Source organism: Saccopteryx leptura, chromosome 10, assembly GCF_036850995.1.
Source record: "Saccopteryx leptura isolate mSacLep1 chromosome 10, mSacLep1_pri_phased_curated, whole genome shotgun sequence".
In the NCBI taxonomy this organism is placed as follows: domain Eukaryota; kingdom Metazoa; phylum Chordata; class Mammalia; order Chiroptera; family Emballonuridae; genus Saccopteryx; species Saccopteryx leptura.
This window is the reverse complement of record NC_089512.1, coordinates 79,001,541-79,020,599: the sequence shown is the minus strand read 5'-3', so window position 1 is coordinate 79,020,599 and position 19,059 is coordinate 79,001,541. Positions and strand designations below refer to the sequence as shown.

At 39.2% G+C, this 19,059-nt stretch overlaps 1 protein-coding gene across 1 annotated transcript in view; it reads right to left on the bottom strand.

Annotated features, from left to right (window-relative positions):
• FHIT (fragile histidine triad diadenosine triphosphatase) overlaps positions 1-19,059 on the bottom strand; it is a 1,908,162-nt gene that overhangs the window by 976,204 nt on the left and 912,899 nt on the right. Inside the window, exon 4 of the mRNA XM_066350737.1 lies at positions 14,920-15,039. Within this exon, the coding sequence (XP_066206834.1) occupies positions 14,920-15,022 (103 nt within the window). The 5' untranslated portion in view covers positions 15,023-15,039. The remainder of the gene's footprint in view (positions 1-14,919; positions 15,040-19,059) is intronic.

Here is a 19,059-nt window from a genome sequence, read left to right as displayed (position 1 = left end):
ATGGGACATAAAAATGAGATTCAGAGACATGGACAAGAATGTGATGGTAATGGGGGTGGGGGTGGGAGGGATGGGGCAAGGAAGGATAGAGGGGGTGGGGGGAGGGAGGGGCACAAAGAAAACCAGATAGACGGTGACGGAAGACAATTTAACTTTGGGTAAGGGGTATACAGCATAATCAAATGTCAAAACAATCTGGAGATGTTTTTTCTCAACATATGTACCCTGATTTATCAATGTCACTGCATTTAATTTAATAATAATAAAAAAAAATCTTGGGGAGTCAAAGTTCATCAGCTGATGGGCTATCAAACCTTGGGTTAATTTGTGACATTTAGGAGGATATAAAATATCACCTCAGAAACAGAGCTCAGCCAAGAAATAATTGATTTCACTAGCCTGGCTGGAATCCACGTGGAATCTATGAAAACTATGTGAGGGGCGGCAGGGGGCGGTGGTGGATTTCTCATGCTGAAACCACCTGTTACTTTTTTTTAAGAGCAGGCCACTTTGAAATGATAAATATTAACTATTCATGAATATGCACATGTATGTAACTATGTAAAAACCCATGTTGACCCTGTTTTTATCACTACACGCCAATAGCCTGGTGTAAGACTTTATCAAACATTTTACTTACTAAAGGAGGACTCTTGTCTTCTTTTCAGTTTTAAAGATTAAAAAGTCTCGTTAGCCAATCAGGGTTCCTCATTTAACAAATATTTACTCCATGCCTATCATGCACCAGGCAAGGTCTCTGGCAGTGAGGACAAAGTCATGAACAAAGCAGACAGCAATCCCCACCCTCACAGAGCTGACATTCTTACCCTGAGAAGAAAATAATAACTTATAGCGTAAGTTAGAATATTACTGCTACAAACTATAAAATGGGAAGGGTGAAGCAATCTTAAATAAGGTAAAGGGGGTGACCATCCGGAGATGGTTTGCACACCATCTGGATAAAGGTCTGAAGGAGATGAGTATGCATGGTGTACACACACTGGAGGACTTACGTTCTGCGGAGAAGGGACAGCTGGCTCAGGGCTGTGAGGCAGGAGAGTGCTTAGAGCAGCGGTTCTCAACCTGTGGGTCGCGACTCCGGCGGGGTCGCCTAAAGCCATCGGAAAATACATAATGCATATCAGGTATTTACATTCCGAATCATAACTGTAGCAAAATTACAGTTATGAAGTAGCCACCAAAATTATTGTTTGGTTTGTGGTCACCGCAACATGAGGAACTGTATTGCGGGGTCATGGCATTAGAAAGGTTGAGAACCACTGGCTTAGAGTGTTCAGTGAACAAGGAAGCAGGTGTGGCAGGAGCATGTGTGTGGGGGCTATATCAGTTTTCTTTGGCTGCTGAAATAAATTGCCACATACTTGTGGCATAAAACATCAGAAACTGGCCCTGGCTGGTTAGCTTAGTGCAGTGGTCGGCAAACTCATTAGTCAACAGAGCCAAATATCAACAGTACAACAATTGAAATTTCTTTTGAGAGCCAAATTTTTAAACTTAAATGTATAGGTAGGTATATTCCTCATTGAGGTAGCACCCGCACATATTTTGTGGGAGAGCCACACTCAAGGAGCCAAAGAGCTGCATGTGGCTCATGAGCTGCGGTTTGCTGACCAGGGGCTTAGGTGGATAGGGCATCGGCCTGGTGTATGACTGTCTTGGGTTCAATTCCTGGTAAGGGCACATATAAGAAGCAACCATCTGCTTCTCTCCCTTTTCTCTCCTTCTTTCTCTCCCTCAGCCAGTGGTTCAACTGGTTCAAGTGACGACCTCAGGAGCTAAAAATAATTTTGTTGATTCAAGCATCGGCCCAAGACAGGGTTGCTGGGTGGATCCTGAGTTGGGGCTCATTTAGGAGTCTGTTTCACTATCTCAATCTCCTTTCACTTAAAAATAAATCAGAAACTAATTCTCTTAGTTGTGGAGGTCAGAAGTCTGAAATGAAGGTGAAAGCAGGGTTGTACTTCCTTTGGAAACTCCAGGGGAGAGTCTGTTTTGTGACTTTTCCAGCTTCTGGTGGCAGCCAGCATTCTTTGACCTGTGACCCCAACACTCTGCCTCCCTGACCCGGCTGTCCCCTCCTCTTCTCTATGAAATCCCTGTGCTTCACTCTTGTAAGGGTATCTGCCATTAGCTTTAGGGTTTACCCAGCTTATCTGGGATGAGTTCTTCATCTCAAGATCCTTAACGGCAACTGCAAAGACCATTTTCCATGTAAGATAACATTCATGCTTCCATGAATTAAGACATGGACATGCCTTTTTGGGAGTCACCATTCAATCCACTACAAGGATGATGGTAAATGAAAGGAGGAAGAATGATTGGTTGTGAGGGGCAAATGGAGTTCATGTAGGAACCTTACAGGTCATTATGATAACTTTGGCTTTTGTTTGAGGAAAATAGGAAGCCACTGCGGGGAGATAAGCAGAGAAGTGACATGGATTCAACATGTTTAATAGGATCACTCTGGCCATTGTCATTCCAAAAAGTTCAATAGCATTCAACCATTTGATTAGTATTTCCTCAGATTAAGAGTGCCAATTTAGACCAGAATTGGAAAAGCAGATAAGAGGAACCTGGCATATACTAACAGAAAAATACTTGTTGAATAAATAAATGGAGGTCTCTTTACCTAACCACCCTGGTTTGAATCCAAATTAAAATTTATCCCATAAATATTTATCAAACATCTATCATATTCAAGATTCTGTTCCTAAGTGTTAAAGCCATCAATAAACCCCATAATGCTATCTAACATAGTGGTGTTGACAAACCACTGTTTTCTTCAGGATTTATGTCATTACTTTGCTCCCATAAACAGCAACTGAAGAATCTCAGCGCAGTGGAGGTGAAGATGATGTGTAGTTGGAGTCTCTACTGTCACTTTGCCAATCATGCTGTATTGAATCACTTCCCAGACCTGAAACTGTAAAACTCCTCAAAGAAAACTTAGACTGTAAGCTCTTTGACATCATCTCAGTCACAACTTTTGGAGTTGACAACAAAAGTAAAGATAAACAAGGGGGACTATGAAACTAACATGTTTCTACACAGCAAAGAAAATCATCAACAAAATAAAAAGACAATCAACTGAATGGGAGAATATATTTGTAAATCATATATCTAATAAAAAGTTATATCCAAAATATGTCAAGAAGTTAGACAATTCAAAAGCAAAAAGAAACACAAATAATCTGATTAAAAATGGGTGGAGGATCTGAATAGACATTTTCTTTTCCCAAGAAAGACAAAAAGATGGCCAATGGTACAAAAAAGATGCTCAATATCAGGAAAATGCAAATCAAAACCATACAGCTGTTAGAATGACTTGTCAAAAACACAAGAAATAAGTGAGGGTGAGGATGTGGAGAGAAGGAAACCCTTTTGCATTGTAGGTGGGAATGAAATCGGTACAGACACTATGGAAAACAGGATGGAGTGTTTTCAAATAATTAAAATTAGAACTACCATATTATCCTGCAACTCCACTTTAGGGTATTTATCCAAAGAAATAAAAACACAAACTCAAAAAGGTATAAGCACCCCCATGTTTATTGCAGCATTATTTACAATAGCTAAGATATGGAACCAACCTAAGTGTCCATTGATAGATAAATAAAGAAATATGGTTTATATAGACAAGGAAAATTATTTAGGCATAAAAAGAATAAAATCTTGCTACTTGTGACAACATGGATATACTATGAGTTATTATGCTAAATGAAATAAGTCAATATACGGAATCTAAATAACAAAACAAAAACCTCAAGCTCATAGAAACAGAGACCAGATCTGTGGTGGCCAGAAGCCAGGGTGGGAGGAGATGGGAGAAATGGGTAAAGAGGGTCTAAAGGTAAAAACTTCCAGTTATAAAATAAATATTTCATGAGGATGTTGTATAGCGTGGCAACTATAGTAAATAATACTGCATTGCATATTTTAAAGTTGCTAAGATCAAATTTTACAAGTTCTCATCACTAGAAAAAAAAATCTGTAATAATGTATGGTGATAGATGTTAACTAGATACATGTGCTGATGATTTTGCAAATATACAAATATTGAATCATTATGTTTTATACCTGTAGCTAATAGAATGTTTGTTGTATGTAATTATTTTAATTATTAATAATTTTAAAAATTATCTCCAGCTTAACAGTCCAGTCTCCTATGAAAACTTCATATCCTACCTAGCATAGGCTTAAGATTCAGCCTTGACCTTGTATATCTATCAACTTCTATCAACTTCCCCATCCTTGGTTAGAGGCAGAGTGATCTTAGGTAACTGGTGTGTGCCAGCAGGTGAAAGGCAAGAGTACCTGGTCTAGCTTCAGTCCCATCTGCTGGGACTCTCTGCAAACATAGTGGTCTCTGGATAGTTTACAGTGGATAGGTATATTATTTCCAGAAAGGTGCCCAAGCTTCACTGTCACTCTCTCTGTTCCTGAGTATCCATTTACAAAAGGACAGTCATGTCTCCCTTTATAACTCTGCAAGTGATTCGTGACCCAACTTCCTTTCTGAATAGGCCATTGCCTCAGTTGAATCAATGTCCTTTTGAGCAGCCTTGTGACACCAGACTGCTACACTGACATTCACGATCCTTCACAGGAACCATGGGACCTGCTTGTGTGTTTCCTCCAAGGGCAGCAGAAAATTAAGAAGGAGTAGAAAAGTTCCCCCCATCTCCTTCCTCATTATTCCCTAATCCCTTTTGCTCTACTTGAGGCCACTCCAAAAGCCTCCCTCATCGCACTCTGCGTTCAGAAATATGCAAATGAGATGCAAGCACTGGTCTGTGCTCCTGTGCAATCCCAAACTCACAGAGCAAACGAGAAGCTCTCCTGGAGCTTGGACTGCCCAGCGCCCCCGATAGCAGGTCCTGCGGAGCCAGTGGTTCCACAGCTCAGCCAGCATCAAGCCAGGGACCTAGATGCCAGCATTCTCTTGTTGAAATCATCCTGCTCAGAGCCTTAAGCATCCCCCAACACCACATGACTTTTCAGGACAGTGGGAGTCTTCACTCTAAAAGGAGAGGTGAGGAAAGCTTCCCCCATTCCTCATTCCAATGTCCCTTTTCCCCTTGCCCTCTCTGCCCTTACACAATCTGGGATCATGGAGGTGTGGTGCAGTGGGCTGGGTCTGGTCTGCTGCTTCCTCCTAATAAAGTGAGTATGGGTGTCTCTCACACATGTGTATTTCTCCAGAAACGGGACACCCTCTCGGATTAGCCCCTAGGTGCTCACGTTCCAGGCTGATGTGAAAAGTCCCACTGGCTGTGGCCCTCCTGAGTTTTGATGGCAGCGTGGCAGATGAAGCTGCACGAGCAAACGCGGCTGGGCTTCCTCCGGTCCCTCACCAGAAAAGACCACCAGATTCTAGATGTCTGCATGGGAAACACTCCAAAGATTTTAGTGTAAGTTCTGTTGATTTATTTTATCCTGATATATCTTATTTAACAACTTTTAAAGCAATCAGCTTTGGTGATTGGAAGGGGATCATGGTTTACTGTTAAAATGTTAGCACTCAACAGCTAATTCTTAGTTCCAGCAAATCTCCTGAACTGGAAATAAATCTTGAAAATGAAAAGAGCTCTTGAAAACTACAGCCATTTCAAAACCTAACAGAAACAGAAAAACGAGAGAGCCAGATGCATTTCCTCCTGGAATCATTTGACCTGGGAGCAGGCTCGGCTGCCAGTCAGACTAACCTGCCCGGCCCCACACTCAGAGCACCCATGTCAGGCTTACTCTTGGTGACTGTCAGAAGTCACCAACGTTAATCCTATTCTCAAAGGATGATGATGATGTTAAAACAAGAAACCCACCGAAATCAATGAAAAACTATGAATGACAGAGTGTAGCTTAACCACAATATAGCAGCGGAAAGCAGGAGTCAAGGAGAAAGTTTAAGACTAGGGAGAAGAACTCAGAATACCTAACTGATCACACAAAGAGCTTTGCTGCACATGGAGGACAACTAGAGGGTGGGAAGAACAGTGGAATGAGGATCAAGAGTTTGGTTGAAGCCTTGACGCTCATGACTCCCATGGCCATTGGCCTGAGACTTCATTTTTTTGTTTCAACTGTTCATTGGTCGGGGAACACGAAATAGTGACTCTAACGATGACTGTTCATCATAAAACATTATTTTAATTTATTTAATGACTTTCTAAAATATTTCTAACAAAAGATATTAGTAAGTTGTATGTGCACATATACACTTTCATACCCACCACCACCCAAAAGGAAAAGACAGACAGAAAGCCCTGCCTCGGGTCCTCCTGCTCCAGTTCGCTTTCCCGTGTTGGTGCCGGGCCGCTGCCAGCTCGTGGTGAGGAACACAGCCACTTGGAACAACAAAAGAATTGTTGTTTTTAGTTCATTGGGAAGTCTACTAGCCTCCATGATGGTAAAGAACAAATGACAGGTTTGAGCCCAAGGATTTAATGATTTAATGGTGGCATCCTCTGATCAGTCTTCCCTCTCTAAAATCAGGGCTGTCACTGAGCCTGTATTCATTGCCACGAACAGTTCTGTTATTAAAATATCAAAGTACTTCTGTACTTACTACCTCCTGAGTGCTGCTCCCTCCTCTCTGCCTCCTCCCCTGGGGTTCTTTAGACTTTCCCACAATGCAGAAATTAAGAGGCTGATTTCTGGCACAGAAGAGAGCTTCCAGAAACAACTATCACACTGGTCAGTGCCGTGTGTCATACTAATTGTTATATGTAAAAAATACTCCTCTGCCTAAGACATACCTACCTACATCTTGACCCCCAACTATGGATACATTTCAGCCAAACCAAAATTCCTGAAGCATATTTAAATCCTGGAGTAGAAATCCCAGAAAAATAGTTTAGATCACAAAACTATGGTAGTTCAGATAGATAGTATTATAGAAAGTTCTTAGGGTAGGCCAATTTAAGATTTGTGCCCAAGAGCTATTTGCAAATTTATAGTAATTTTTTGTCAATTAGTTTGAGAAAAGAAATGGGAACTAAATAAATACATTAGATCATTAATTTATAAATATAATATAAATTAATTAGGCTGATTCTAAGAATTGAACATATATACAAATTATGTACATATAATAAAGAACATACATGAGACTCTATTAGCAAAAGCAAGCCACCTTAACTTATAGTGTTATTGAAAATCCATGTATATTTGCTCAATCAATTTTAATAGTTTTGATAAGTGTATGAAAATATAGGATAAACATTAACTGCCTACTGATGTTCTAACAAATCTATTTTCATTCCAGATGAAAATCACGATACATTTTGCATTACTTGAATTAACTGCATGACATTTCTTTGAGTAATGATGTATTGTTTCACTCATTACTTCCAATTCTGTTCTGTTACAAGTGCAAGGCTGGCATTAGTATGACCAGCCTTTTCATTTTCCTCATAATCTGATGATTTTTCATGGAAAGCAGGTCAAAAATATGCCCAGAACATAATGAACAGAGTTCAGTAATTGTTAACCATGACAGCTCAAAATTTTCTGAGGAATGTTTCACATAAAAATAAATAGAGCCTGACCTGTGGTGGCGCAGTGGATAAAGCGTCGACCTGGAAATGCTGAGGTCACCGGTTCAAAACCCTGGGCTTGCCTGGTCAAGGCACATATGGGAGTTGATGCTTCTAGCTCCTCCCCACTCTCTCTCTCCCTCTCTTTCTCCCTTTCTCTCTCCTCTCTAAAATGAATAAATAAAATAAAATAAAAATAAATTTTAAAAAAAGAGTTAAAATTAAAAAAAAAAAAAATAGAGCTGGGGAATGGTTTTCCATGTTACAGGATATTCATTTTTTTTGATGAACACAAGAAATAGTCAAAGTCTCATTTTCATACATTTAAGTATCATCCTACCAATTGCTAGAGCAGAAGAGAAAGAGAGAACACTCCTAAAACGTCCTTTTCCTCCCCACACTCACACACATCCTAACAAAATTATATTTCTGTATAGATCGGCAGATGGTAAAGGTATCTTTTTCTGGTTGTGAAAGTGATTCTATAGGTTTTGTGCAATTCTGAGAGAATGCGGGAACCTCCTAAAAGCTCTGATTAAAAAGCCAGTTGGGTTTTCCTCCTCTAATACAAAACCATGTGCAGGCAGCCCATCTTAGCTCATTCACAGCATGGCCTAAAGCTAGAAGGTAAATCCTATTATGGAGAAAAAGTCAAGGTCAAGGGAAAACAGTCAAAATCAAGTAACAAGGCACAGGAGCCAAGTGAAGCACAATGCCATCACACGCATACCCTCACCAGCCAGCAGGCAGCAAGGAGCCAATGAGAAACAGCAGGTGCAGGAAGTGCCTCCATGAGGCACAGAGACCCTTATACACAAGGTTCAGGGGTGCTGTTTCATGGCACCTTTATTGGAAGGTGCCAGAGAAAGTATTTAAAATCCACACATTTTTTTCTCCATCCAATTTCAAATCTTCCTTGCACACATACAGAGTACATATTAATGCTTTTTGTGTCAAGTGCCTCTATTTCATCATTCAGTCTACAATAAAAATAAAGATACAAGTCTCAGGTTCAGGAACAAAAAATTAAAACTGAAAGAGGGAGAGCCTGGCAAGGATGGCTTTCTTCCCTTCTGGTACCTTTGACAGTTACTGCCGCTGACCCTGCGCACAGCCCCAGAGAGTTCCTCAACACTGCGGGCTCACTCTCAACTGAAGAGCTGGGATTTGAGAGAAAATGTGTTTGCTCTCTGTGACAATATCTCAGATGACAGTCACACAGGGCTTGTCCTGCAATGGGGGCTGGCAGGATCCTCTGTGGCAGGTTCTAGATGTGGAAAAAATATGTCAATCAACTTAGTGAATGATAGAAGCATTGGAGAGCTTCCTTTCTTCCTGCTAACCAATGCCATCGCAAACTGGTTCTAGCTGGTAGCAATGTACTAACCCAAAGGTAGGTACACATTTATATGGGAATATTTCCCATAGAAACAGATGAAAGGTGCTCTGAACAATAACTGTTACATGCAGATCTTTTGAATGCAGTAATCTGCCAAATAAAGGCAAGAAAAATATGACTACAAGAAAACCAAGTTGCCCAGCTACATACAGCTCAGGGCAAAGATCAGCAAGATCGTCTTTGAACATCTCCCCACAAGCATTTTAAGGTAGCTAGTATACAAAAGGCATACACAAGGTGGCAAAAGACATAAACTTCAGGAAATTTAAGAGCAAAAAAATCTGTCTTTTGTAATAAAGATATTAAAATAGTGCTTGTAGAGCTGGCTTTAGCTCAGTGATTCCTTCAAGTCAAGTTCACTTGTTAAAATAGTGCTTGTGTTCATTTTATCTGCACAAGAAGGCTTAAAAAGAACCTTTTTTGAGAAATGAAAGATCATCAGATCACTAGTAACTGCAGTTTCCTGAACAATTAAGAAATTCATAAGATAACAACCTACTTGGGAAGTGACAAATATTTCTGATTTTTACAGAAGAATTAAAAGGGCACATTTATCTATAGCATCTTATGGCATATAGTGCTTCTATAAAAAGCACTGTTAAGTAATGAAACTATTTTTATTCATTATTCATTTATATATTTCAGAAGCACTCAACATGGCAACGCTCTGGAAAAAGAGAAAACGAAACATTGCTTGTTTGACTAGGTAAAACTGTGTTTTAAAAGGCATTTACCAGAGTTTCTTCTTTATCTATTGAAATTGGACCTTAGAGCAAAATTTCCACTGACCAAAACTTTTGTTTCTAATACATCAGCAGAAATGTCCTCTAAGTTATCTGGTCTCATTCTTCACAAATACACTCTGTAAGGCTGTCCTCAATGCATCATTTTAACATTGTTTGGCCCTGATAACATTCTGTGTGCAATGCTCTGGTTTGGAAAAATCTGCTCTTTTAAATAACTGATTCAATAATCTATTGACAAATGATTTGTATAATACAGTATGCTGGCAAGCCAGGTTTGTTTCTGTCATTGCACACCACATGCAACCCATCCACTGATGTTGCCATGTTCCCCTTATATTAGAGCTCCTTCCGTCATTCTGAATGGCAAGCCAGAGATCAATACACTGTCTGCTGAAAACTATGGACATAACAAATGAAGAATTTTATTTACAATAAAAGCCCCAGTCCCCAAGTGGATTCTGCTAATGTTCAAATTCATTTTTCATGCTCAACTCAAGATGAGAAGTAGACACAGCACAATGCAAGGACAAGGGTGGGCAGAAGTATTAACCATAATGGTTCAAATTTATTTAAGCCATGAACAATAGCTGAGCTACACTGATGTACATGAATAAAGTGTCCACTGCAGAATTCTAAAGATGCAATTTCTAAAATGTTTCTGTTTTCTTACCAAGACAGTCTGAAAAGCATTTTCCAGTAACAGAAAATTAATGGATTAAAGACATTCTGACATATTCTTTCACAGTGTTATACCGCAGAGGCCAAAGCCTATTCAATAGCTTTAAACACTGCACCGAAGAGAAGTGTTCGCTTCAGGTGGGACACAAGGAGGGACTGAAGTGGCTTTCTTGCTTCAAAAGCATGTCTTTAGTGCTTGATCTGACAGTTCTTTTCCTCCTCCAGAAGGTATGAAAGAGTCAGTGAGCAAAGTCTTAAGAGAAAAGGGTTGAGGGAAGGAGAGCCCTCAAAATGTTACAAAGGACACAAGTTTAAAGATGATATTTATAAGTCTCATGAATGGTACCTTCCCCAAAGTCTACCTGAATACTCTTTTTAAAAAAGAAATCATAATAGTAAAAATAATAATTTCCAGTTCACATAAAGATGCCAATATACTGCTCTTAAAATACAGACTTGTTCATTAAGGAATTAATGTGTAGAATAAAAAAAGGAGGGAAAGATTTTTGTTCCCATCAGCCATCAGTCTATTCATGCTTTTAGACTTGACTCTGTACAGTCATAACACAGAGACATAAACAAGATGATAACTGACAAGGCATAAAAGGAAAATACAGATTCAATAAGATACTAAAAACTCTAGAATAAAATGATGACAAGATTGGCTTTGTGCATGGGAATACTGAAGGACAGGACTTCAGCAGACCCCTATTGCTCCATTCCATCCGGGCATTCCTGATGTGGACACTTTAACTAACTCATGTCAGCAAAGTACTCTGGAAATTAGGACAAAAGTCATGCAAGAGCAGGTCCTGTTCCCACCCCTTCCAGGAACCAAGAACTCAGTGCAGATACAAACAGAAATGCACAGCTGTGATATGAAGCAGAATCGGATACTGTACATGGTTGGAACTGTGTCTGGAACAGAGGAGGAACTCAGTAATAAACTGTTGAATGAATCAACATGTGACTAATGAACCAAGTGTCACAAAATGGACAGAGAATAGTGTTTCTAAACAGGCGGAACAGGTATCAAAGCACTTGAGCAGAAAAGTGGGCAGGATCGCAAGCTGAAGAGGGTGGCAGGGGGACACATGGTACCGGAAACACACGCCTGTTTAGAAAAGAGCTGGAAAGGCTTGAGTCAAGGCAATCTATGGGGACTGGTGGGTCCTGAAAAGGTCAGTGGGTCACTGTGTAAAGTATGTGATTATCGTCTATAATGCTATACACCTGAAACTAATACAAAATAATATTGAATGTAAACTATAATTGAAAATTAAAAATGAAATTAAAAAAGATAATGAAAAAAATTTTAAACTGTGGTAAGGACTTTGGACTTTATCCATAAAAAAAAGGCAGGCAGGGTAGACTCATTTGCTTCATTAGTTGTTTGTAAACAGGGAACAGGATAGTGATCAGATCAGAGCTGTGGTTTAGAATGAGGTGTACATGGGGTTGGAGGAGTCCAGACACAGGGAGGATGTACAAAGCTCGATGACCTACCCAAGGAGCTAAAGGAGAACAGATAGAATGATGGGGAAAGATTGAAGTCCACTGCAGACATCTCACCATTATTTTATGAAATGGTAGTGGGCAGAGCTATCTACAGTTTCAATTCCCAAATCACAGGACAAAAGGATGTCATTTTCTGCAAAGGAATAAGTAACTTATTAAGATTCTTCTCACAGTTCTCACTTAACAGAGTTTACAAAGGTAAAGTAAAATAAAAAGTTAAAAGATAATCATATAGAAGAGATTTTCTGAATATATCAACTACTGGCCTTGAGACCCCTTTAAACACTGTAGATGTGAAATGACTTTGCAGAGTATACTGATTACAAACTGGTTCTCACTGTTCTCATTCTCAGAAAGGGCCATGTCCCTCTTGCTACCTTCCAAACAAATAGGTTTGTTAATTTTACAATATCTCCCATCTCCTTGGCATTTACTCAAAGACAAGGTAACTGACCAGGGCTCATTTCCAAAATGGCAATTCTAGGGCCATCTGGAACAACTGTGGTCATCATTTACCACTTGCTCGCCATTCAGTGTAGACATTTCTTTTTTTTTTTTTTATTCATTTTTAGAGAGGAGAGAGACAGAAAGGGAGAGAGAGGAGAGAGAGACAGAGAGAGAGAGAAGGGGAGAGGAGCTGGAAGCATCAACTCCCTATGTGCCTTGACCAGGCAAGCCCAGGGTTTCGAACAGGCGACCTCAGCATTTCCAGGTCGACGCTTTATCCACTGCGCCACCATAGGTCCAGTGTAGACATTTCCCTGCAAGCAGACATCTCACATTTTTGGAGTCAAAAACATATAATACATGGTCCATGTCTGACACATCACACATTCAGAGTTAGTTAAAAAACCATGAAAAATCAAGTTTCTTACTATTGAGATGTATATAAAAGATTCACATAGTAAAATTCACACCCTTATTAAGCATTAACAAAGCAGTGCAGCTCTATAACCTCACATTTTCTCAGTCTAAGGCAGTGGTTTTCAACCACCAGTCCACAGTCCTGTGGCAATCCACAGAAGTGTTAATGACCCTGATGCTGTATGAAGATTATAGACCCAATGATACAACGTCAGGGTGGCTAATGCTTTCATGGACCAGCAGTCCACGGGCCCTCAGTTGGAGAGGACTGCTCTGAGGCATTACATTTTGTTAACGTAGTCACGTTTTTACCCCAGGTGCCCTCAGCTCTTTGATAGAACCCAACTGAAGCTGGCACCCAAAGGGGGAGGACCTGAAAACCATGTTCTTTTGACACTGGACTTCTCAGGCATTTTATATAGAAAGAATTCCTCAAAGGACAAGGAAAACCACAAACTTATAGTACAACAAATGAAAAAATGAAATGCTTTTATTTCGAAAACTTCAGGTCTCTGAGAAGAACTCAATATAAAATTGGTATACAACTTAAAAACCATCTGTTTTATAGGATCTTTCTAAATCATTCTAGTTTTTATTTTTTTACTTAAGCAAATGAATGAAATGTTCTTAGAACATTTCATAATATTGAGTATAATTTAAGCTATTTCTATGATTATAAAAGTTAAATATTATCAAGAAAAACATTATATAATATTATTTACTACTGTATTACCATGATCATTAGTTTTATAAATTTACAAATTTAATTTAGTTAAAATTTGGATTCAAGAAATTTGAAAGTCTATCATAAATATCACAATTATCTTTTGGTGTGTATTTTCCTGTTTGTATTTTTTTTTTCAACATACCATAGTTACACGGCCAAGAAAGATAACTCATAAAATGCTCAAGCATGTTGAAAATTTCCACTGAAAAAAAATAACATACTCTGAAAAAATCTTGACATATTTGTTGATTTAGAATTACTAGAAATTTATTTCAAAGTGAAATCAAGTTTCAGTGTGGGAAATTCTGGCAATCCTAAAACATGAAATTTCATGCTTTGTTGCACTCTGCATAGTAAACTGAGTTAGGGGGAAAGAGAAGAGTATTCTAAAGAGTCAGTACAAAAGTCACATGCACACAATCACAGTGATGTCTTCAGTACACGCACACAATCTCAGTGATGTCTTCAGTACACGCACACAATCACAGTGATGTCTTCAGTACAAAAGTCACACGCACACAATCACAGTGATGTCTTCAGTACAAAAGTCACACGCACACAATCACAGTGATGTCTTCAGTACAAAAGTCACATGCACACAATCACAGTGATGTCTTCAGTACAAAAGTCACACGCACACAATCACAGGGATGTCTTCAGTACAAAAGTCACATGCACACAATCACAGGGATGTCTTCAGTACAAAAGTCACATGCACACAATCACAGTGATATCTTCAGTAACATAAAAACTGCTCTCCAGAGCAGTTCACCAATTCCTGTGACTCCTACTTGCAAGGATAAAGCTCCTAAAAGTCAACAGGAATAAAGACTATAACTTGATAGCCAGAGGAAAACAAAACCACCCCACCACCAATGACACTGGACAAATACCTAGAAGCTGGGATGTTTTCCAAGACAAAATGCTATTTCAGACCCTAACATGAAAAACATATTTTAAGTACATGCATTTGATTAAAACGCTTGGCTCGAACGATCTCCAAGAGGTAAAGAGACCACATGGGCCTCAAATCTTCACATCTCAAAAGTCCCACCCAATCTCTATTTTACTATTAAAATTCACAATTGATAACTGAAAACATAATGCCCATGATATTTATTGGGACCATTTTAGAAGTACCTATTTATTTACACAGCTACCATAGTGAAAAAGTCAAGCAAAACCTCATCTCCAAAGCCACAGTTGCTAAGCAACTCTTTCCAAAAGTTCTGCAGAACTGATCGAGCCTATTACTGGTGCCACCAACTGGATTCAGAATAAATGTAACATCTTACCTGTTTGTCCAAAGAGGGAGGGAAGTGGACTCCTTGTTTACCATTTGGACAGATACTGGAGGCCAATCCTGTATTCGTTTAGTGTGTTAGGTTCAGAGGCTTTTTTATTTCTCCTCTCCTAAAATAGAAAGGATACGTCCTGGGACCACAGGTTTCCTGTTCACGAGGGCAAAAGACAGTTCTGTTTTGAGAAATACCACAGAGGGCTTGATGAGATGTTGGCCGAATCTGAATGACATTTCCTCACAGTTGAAATCTGAAAGAGAAGATGATTTAGGGTCTTTATAAAATTCAGTTGAGAAACTCAGATCATATACCACTTTGATGAAAGCCAACTCCATTGCTACAGATTCTTAGTTGACAAGACATCATTTAAGCTGTCCCTCATTTCACATTCACTAAGATGTTGTCTGGGTAAGTCCTCCTAAAAGATTCCACTCTCCCTACCAGGATGGTCTTGACTGGAGTTAGTGGTTTCAAGCAAAGCTTTCACAGGGATGACAAAATGGTCTTCTTAATCCCTCTGCATCTCAGGTTGCCACGTTAACCCAAATCCACCAGGCCCTATCTGTCAGGTGCTTTCTATTTTTCATCCATCAATTTATCATTGTTGCTAGGCTGAACTCTTTCATTGTTAAACATTTACTCTAAACCAGTGTTTTTCAACTGCCCGTCCATGAACCAGTCTATCAGAAATTTGCGCTGGTCTGTGAAAGAGCTAAGCACCCTGATGTTGTATAAAGATTACAGACCCAATGATTGTAGTCAGATTCTCTTATGCTCAGGGTGATTTCTGCCTTAGCAGTCCTCGAAATAATTCTCCTATTTTCATGAGTCCCCAAGTGTAGAAAAGGTTGAAAACTACTTTTCTAAACCATCTAATTATAAATGCTTTCTCAAAGGTTTTATCTTTGTTTATATAAAAGCAATTTAGAAAAAGTAGAAACACTATTTGAACTTGTCTACAATTACAATAACATAGAAGCATTCCCAGAGAACTATTACAGTAAGTTTTCCAAAATTAAAGAGAAAATATTTGAGAAAAAAAGGGAAGGAGCAAAGTAAGAGTTCAAGATGAGAATAACTCCTTGTTGACACAGAGCCAGGATGCAGCAAGGTGTGTGAGTGTTTCATATGCTCTTCAGGGGCAAAGCTACGTCATAGGGTGAGGGGATGAGAGGAGCAAGATTCGGTGCTTGGTAGCTAGGACACCCAGGAATGATTTTCTGTCATTTAGCTGATATACATAACACAGTTACTTTCTGAAGGACAAAGACATACCCTCTTTGGAAAATCACTTTATTTTTCTAATTCAGGAATATCCCTACTATAAAACTGATGAAGATAGATCAACTCATGGAAAAACAGGCACAGGATTACAAAAAAGAATAGTATCAGGAAGTGGTGAGTGACATCAGGGGAATGGCAGCATAGAGATCCCCTTGGTCTCTCCCTTTGAACTTTCAACAATTTGAGCAGCTATACCTCAAAAAAGGATTCCCTGCTCAATACACAAATGCATTTGAGAGGTCCACACGTCAAAACATTGAAAGGTGAGCAAGTGGGAGTGAACTGGGGAGATAAGAAGGGAGAAAAACTGAGATGAACCATAGATGTGTCCCTGCAGCCCAGACTTCACTGTGGGGCTCTGTCCCTAAAGGGAAGAAAACAGGTTGTGGCTGGCACTTCCTTCATCCAGGAGGAGCCAGGAGATTCACTGAGCATTCCTGCAGGAGTAAACATTTCTATCAGTGGCTGAGCCCAGTAACCAATGCAAGGATGAAGCACAGAGGTGAGGCCATAATAGTCTAGCAATTGGCATTCCAGGCAGAGAGACAAAGCCACAAAGCTTGGCTTCCTTCCCTGAACCTCCCAGAGCTCACCCCACTCCCTTCATGCTGAGTTGTAGAGCACATTATCTGCAAAGCCAAGAACTGGTACTATAGAAACATCTTTCTCCTGAGCAAGGAATGCACACTGTGACTAATTTCTGGGAAGGGTAAAGTCATAGGGGGTACTTTGTGGAGGTTCAAGGTCACCAATGCAAGGAAGGAAAAGCAACAAAGGAGGATGCCAGGCTGTTTGAGCTCATTCACCCCCACACATTGCAAGTGACCTACTGGTGGCATCTGGCTGCGGTGGACAGCACTGGGATTTCACAGATTTGGAGCCCCATTGTCAACCATGTTTTCCTGAGAGATTGGTCCTCTGGGACTGGGGCAATTGGATCACAGAGAAGGTGCCCTCATTCCCAGAGAATACAGATTATTTTCCACCACCCTGCAGAGACAGAAAAGCCAGAAAAATACAAGAGAGTTAAAAACAAACAAACAAACAAACAAACAAAAAACCTGTGATTCAGTGCCATCTATTGGAAAATAACAGAAAGACTTCCTATCAATCTACTAGAGAAGTACTATTCATATAGAGATGCCTAGACAGAAAAAGGAATTCATCAAATACCATGAATAACCAATGTAATAAAATATTTCAAAAAGAAAATGAAAAACTTCAGAAGCCTGACCAGGCAGTGGCGCAGTGGATGCTGATGACCCAGGTTCAAAACCCCAAGGTCACCAGCTTGAGCATGGGCTCATCTATCTTAAGCACAGGCTTACTAGCTTGAGTGTGAGGTTGCCGGATTGAGTGTGGGATCATAGATATGACCCCATGGTCACTGGCTTAAGCCCAAACATTGTTGGTTTGAAGCCCAAGGTCACTGGCTCAAGCAAGGGGTCACTGGCTCAGCTGGAGCCCCCCATTCAAGGCAAATATGGGAAAGCAATCAATGAACAACTAAGGTGACACAACTATGAATTGATGCTTCTCATCTCTCTCCCTTCCTGTTTATATGTCTGTCTGCCCCTCTCTCACTCTCTCCCTCACAATAAAAAAAAACAAAAAAAAGACAAAAAAACCCCAAAACACAAAATAAAAATTCAGAAAATAAACATAAAGACATGGAAATAAGTGGTTTAAATGACAGACAATTCAAGACTGTAGTACTGAAAATAACAAGATGCAAGGAAACACAGATAGGCAGTTTAATGAACTCAGAAACAAACTCAAGGATAAAAGGAGTACTTGACCAAAGAGATTGAAACTTTAAGCTAGAACCAAAAGAAATTCTGGAGATGAACTCAGTAAAAGAGATAAAGAATGAACTAACAAGCATAGGGAATAGAGCTAAGCAAGTGGAGGATAAAACTAGTGATATCTAAGATAAAAATCTAGAAATGGTGCAGAGGAAAGAATAGAGAGGCCTGAGCATACAAAAATGAAAGAACTTTATGAGAACTATCTGACTCCATCAGAATGAGCAATATAAGAATAATAGGCGTTCCAGAAGAATGGAAGAAGGGAACAGAGAGTCTATTCAAACAAATAGTTGATGAGAATGTCCCAAACATGGAAAGAGCTAGATCCTCAAATCCAAGAAGCAAACAAAACACCTAATTACGTCAATCCAAAAAGTTCTTCTCCGAGGCACATTGTATGAAAACTGTCAAAAGTTAATGACAAAAAAAAAATTCTCAAGGCAGCCAGGGAAAGGATAAAAGTAACCTATGACAGAAAGCCTATTAGATTCTCATCAAATTTCTCAGCAGAAATTCTACAAGCTGGAAAAGACTGCAATTAAATATTCAAACTACAGAAAGAAAGAAATGACAAGCCAAGAATAATACATCCAGCAAAGTTATCCTTTAGATATATAGAAAAGATAAATATTTTCCAGACACTCAGAAGCTGACAGAATTTATCACCAGAAGACCTCCATTGCAGGATGTATTCAAGGGGGTTATTCTACCTAAAACAAAGAACAAAGGGTCATAAAACTACAAGTATATGACCAACAAACTCACAGTGTAAATAAGGATAATTAATCTGTGACCAAAAAAGACATAAAGGGATGGGAGTAAAGTATTTTTAAATGGGGACAAAGATTAGATGTATTCAAAAGAACTACTGTAGATATAAATCTTTCTTTTTTATAAACTTAATGGTAACTATACACACACCAGAACTAGGAAACACAACTTAAAAAAAAATAGAGGAAAGAAGTATGGAATACTACCAAAGAAAAACAACAGACAGAAACACTAAGGAGAAGAACCAGTGGAGGCATGAAGCTATCATAAATAAATAAATATATTTATTATAATGGCTATAGGAAATCCTCATACATCAATAATTATCCTAACTATAAATGGACTGAATTTACCAATAAAAATGCACAGAATAACAGATTGGGTTAAAAAACAAAACACAATTGTAT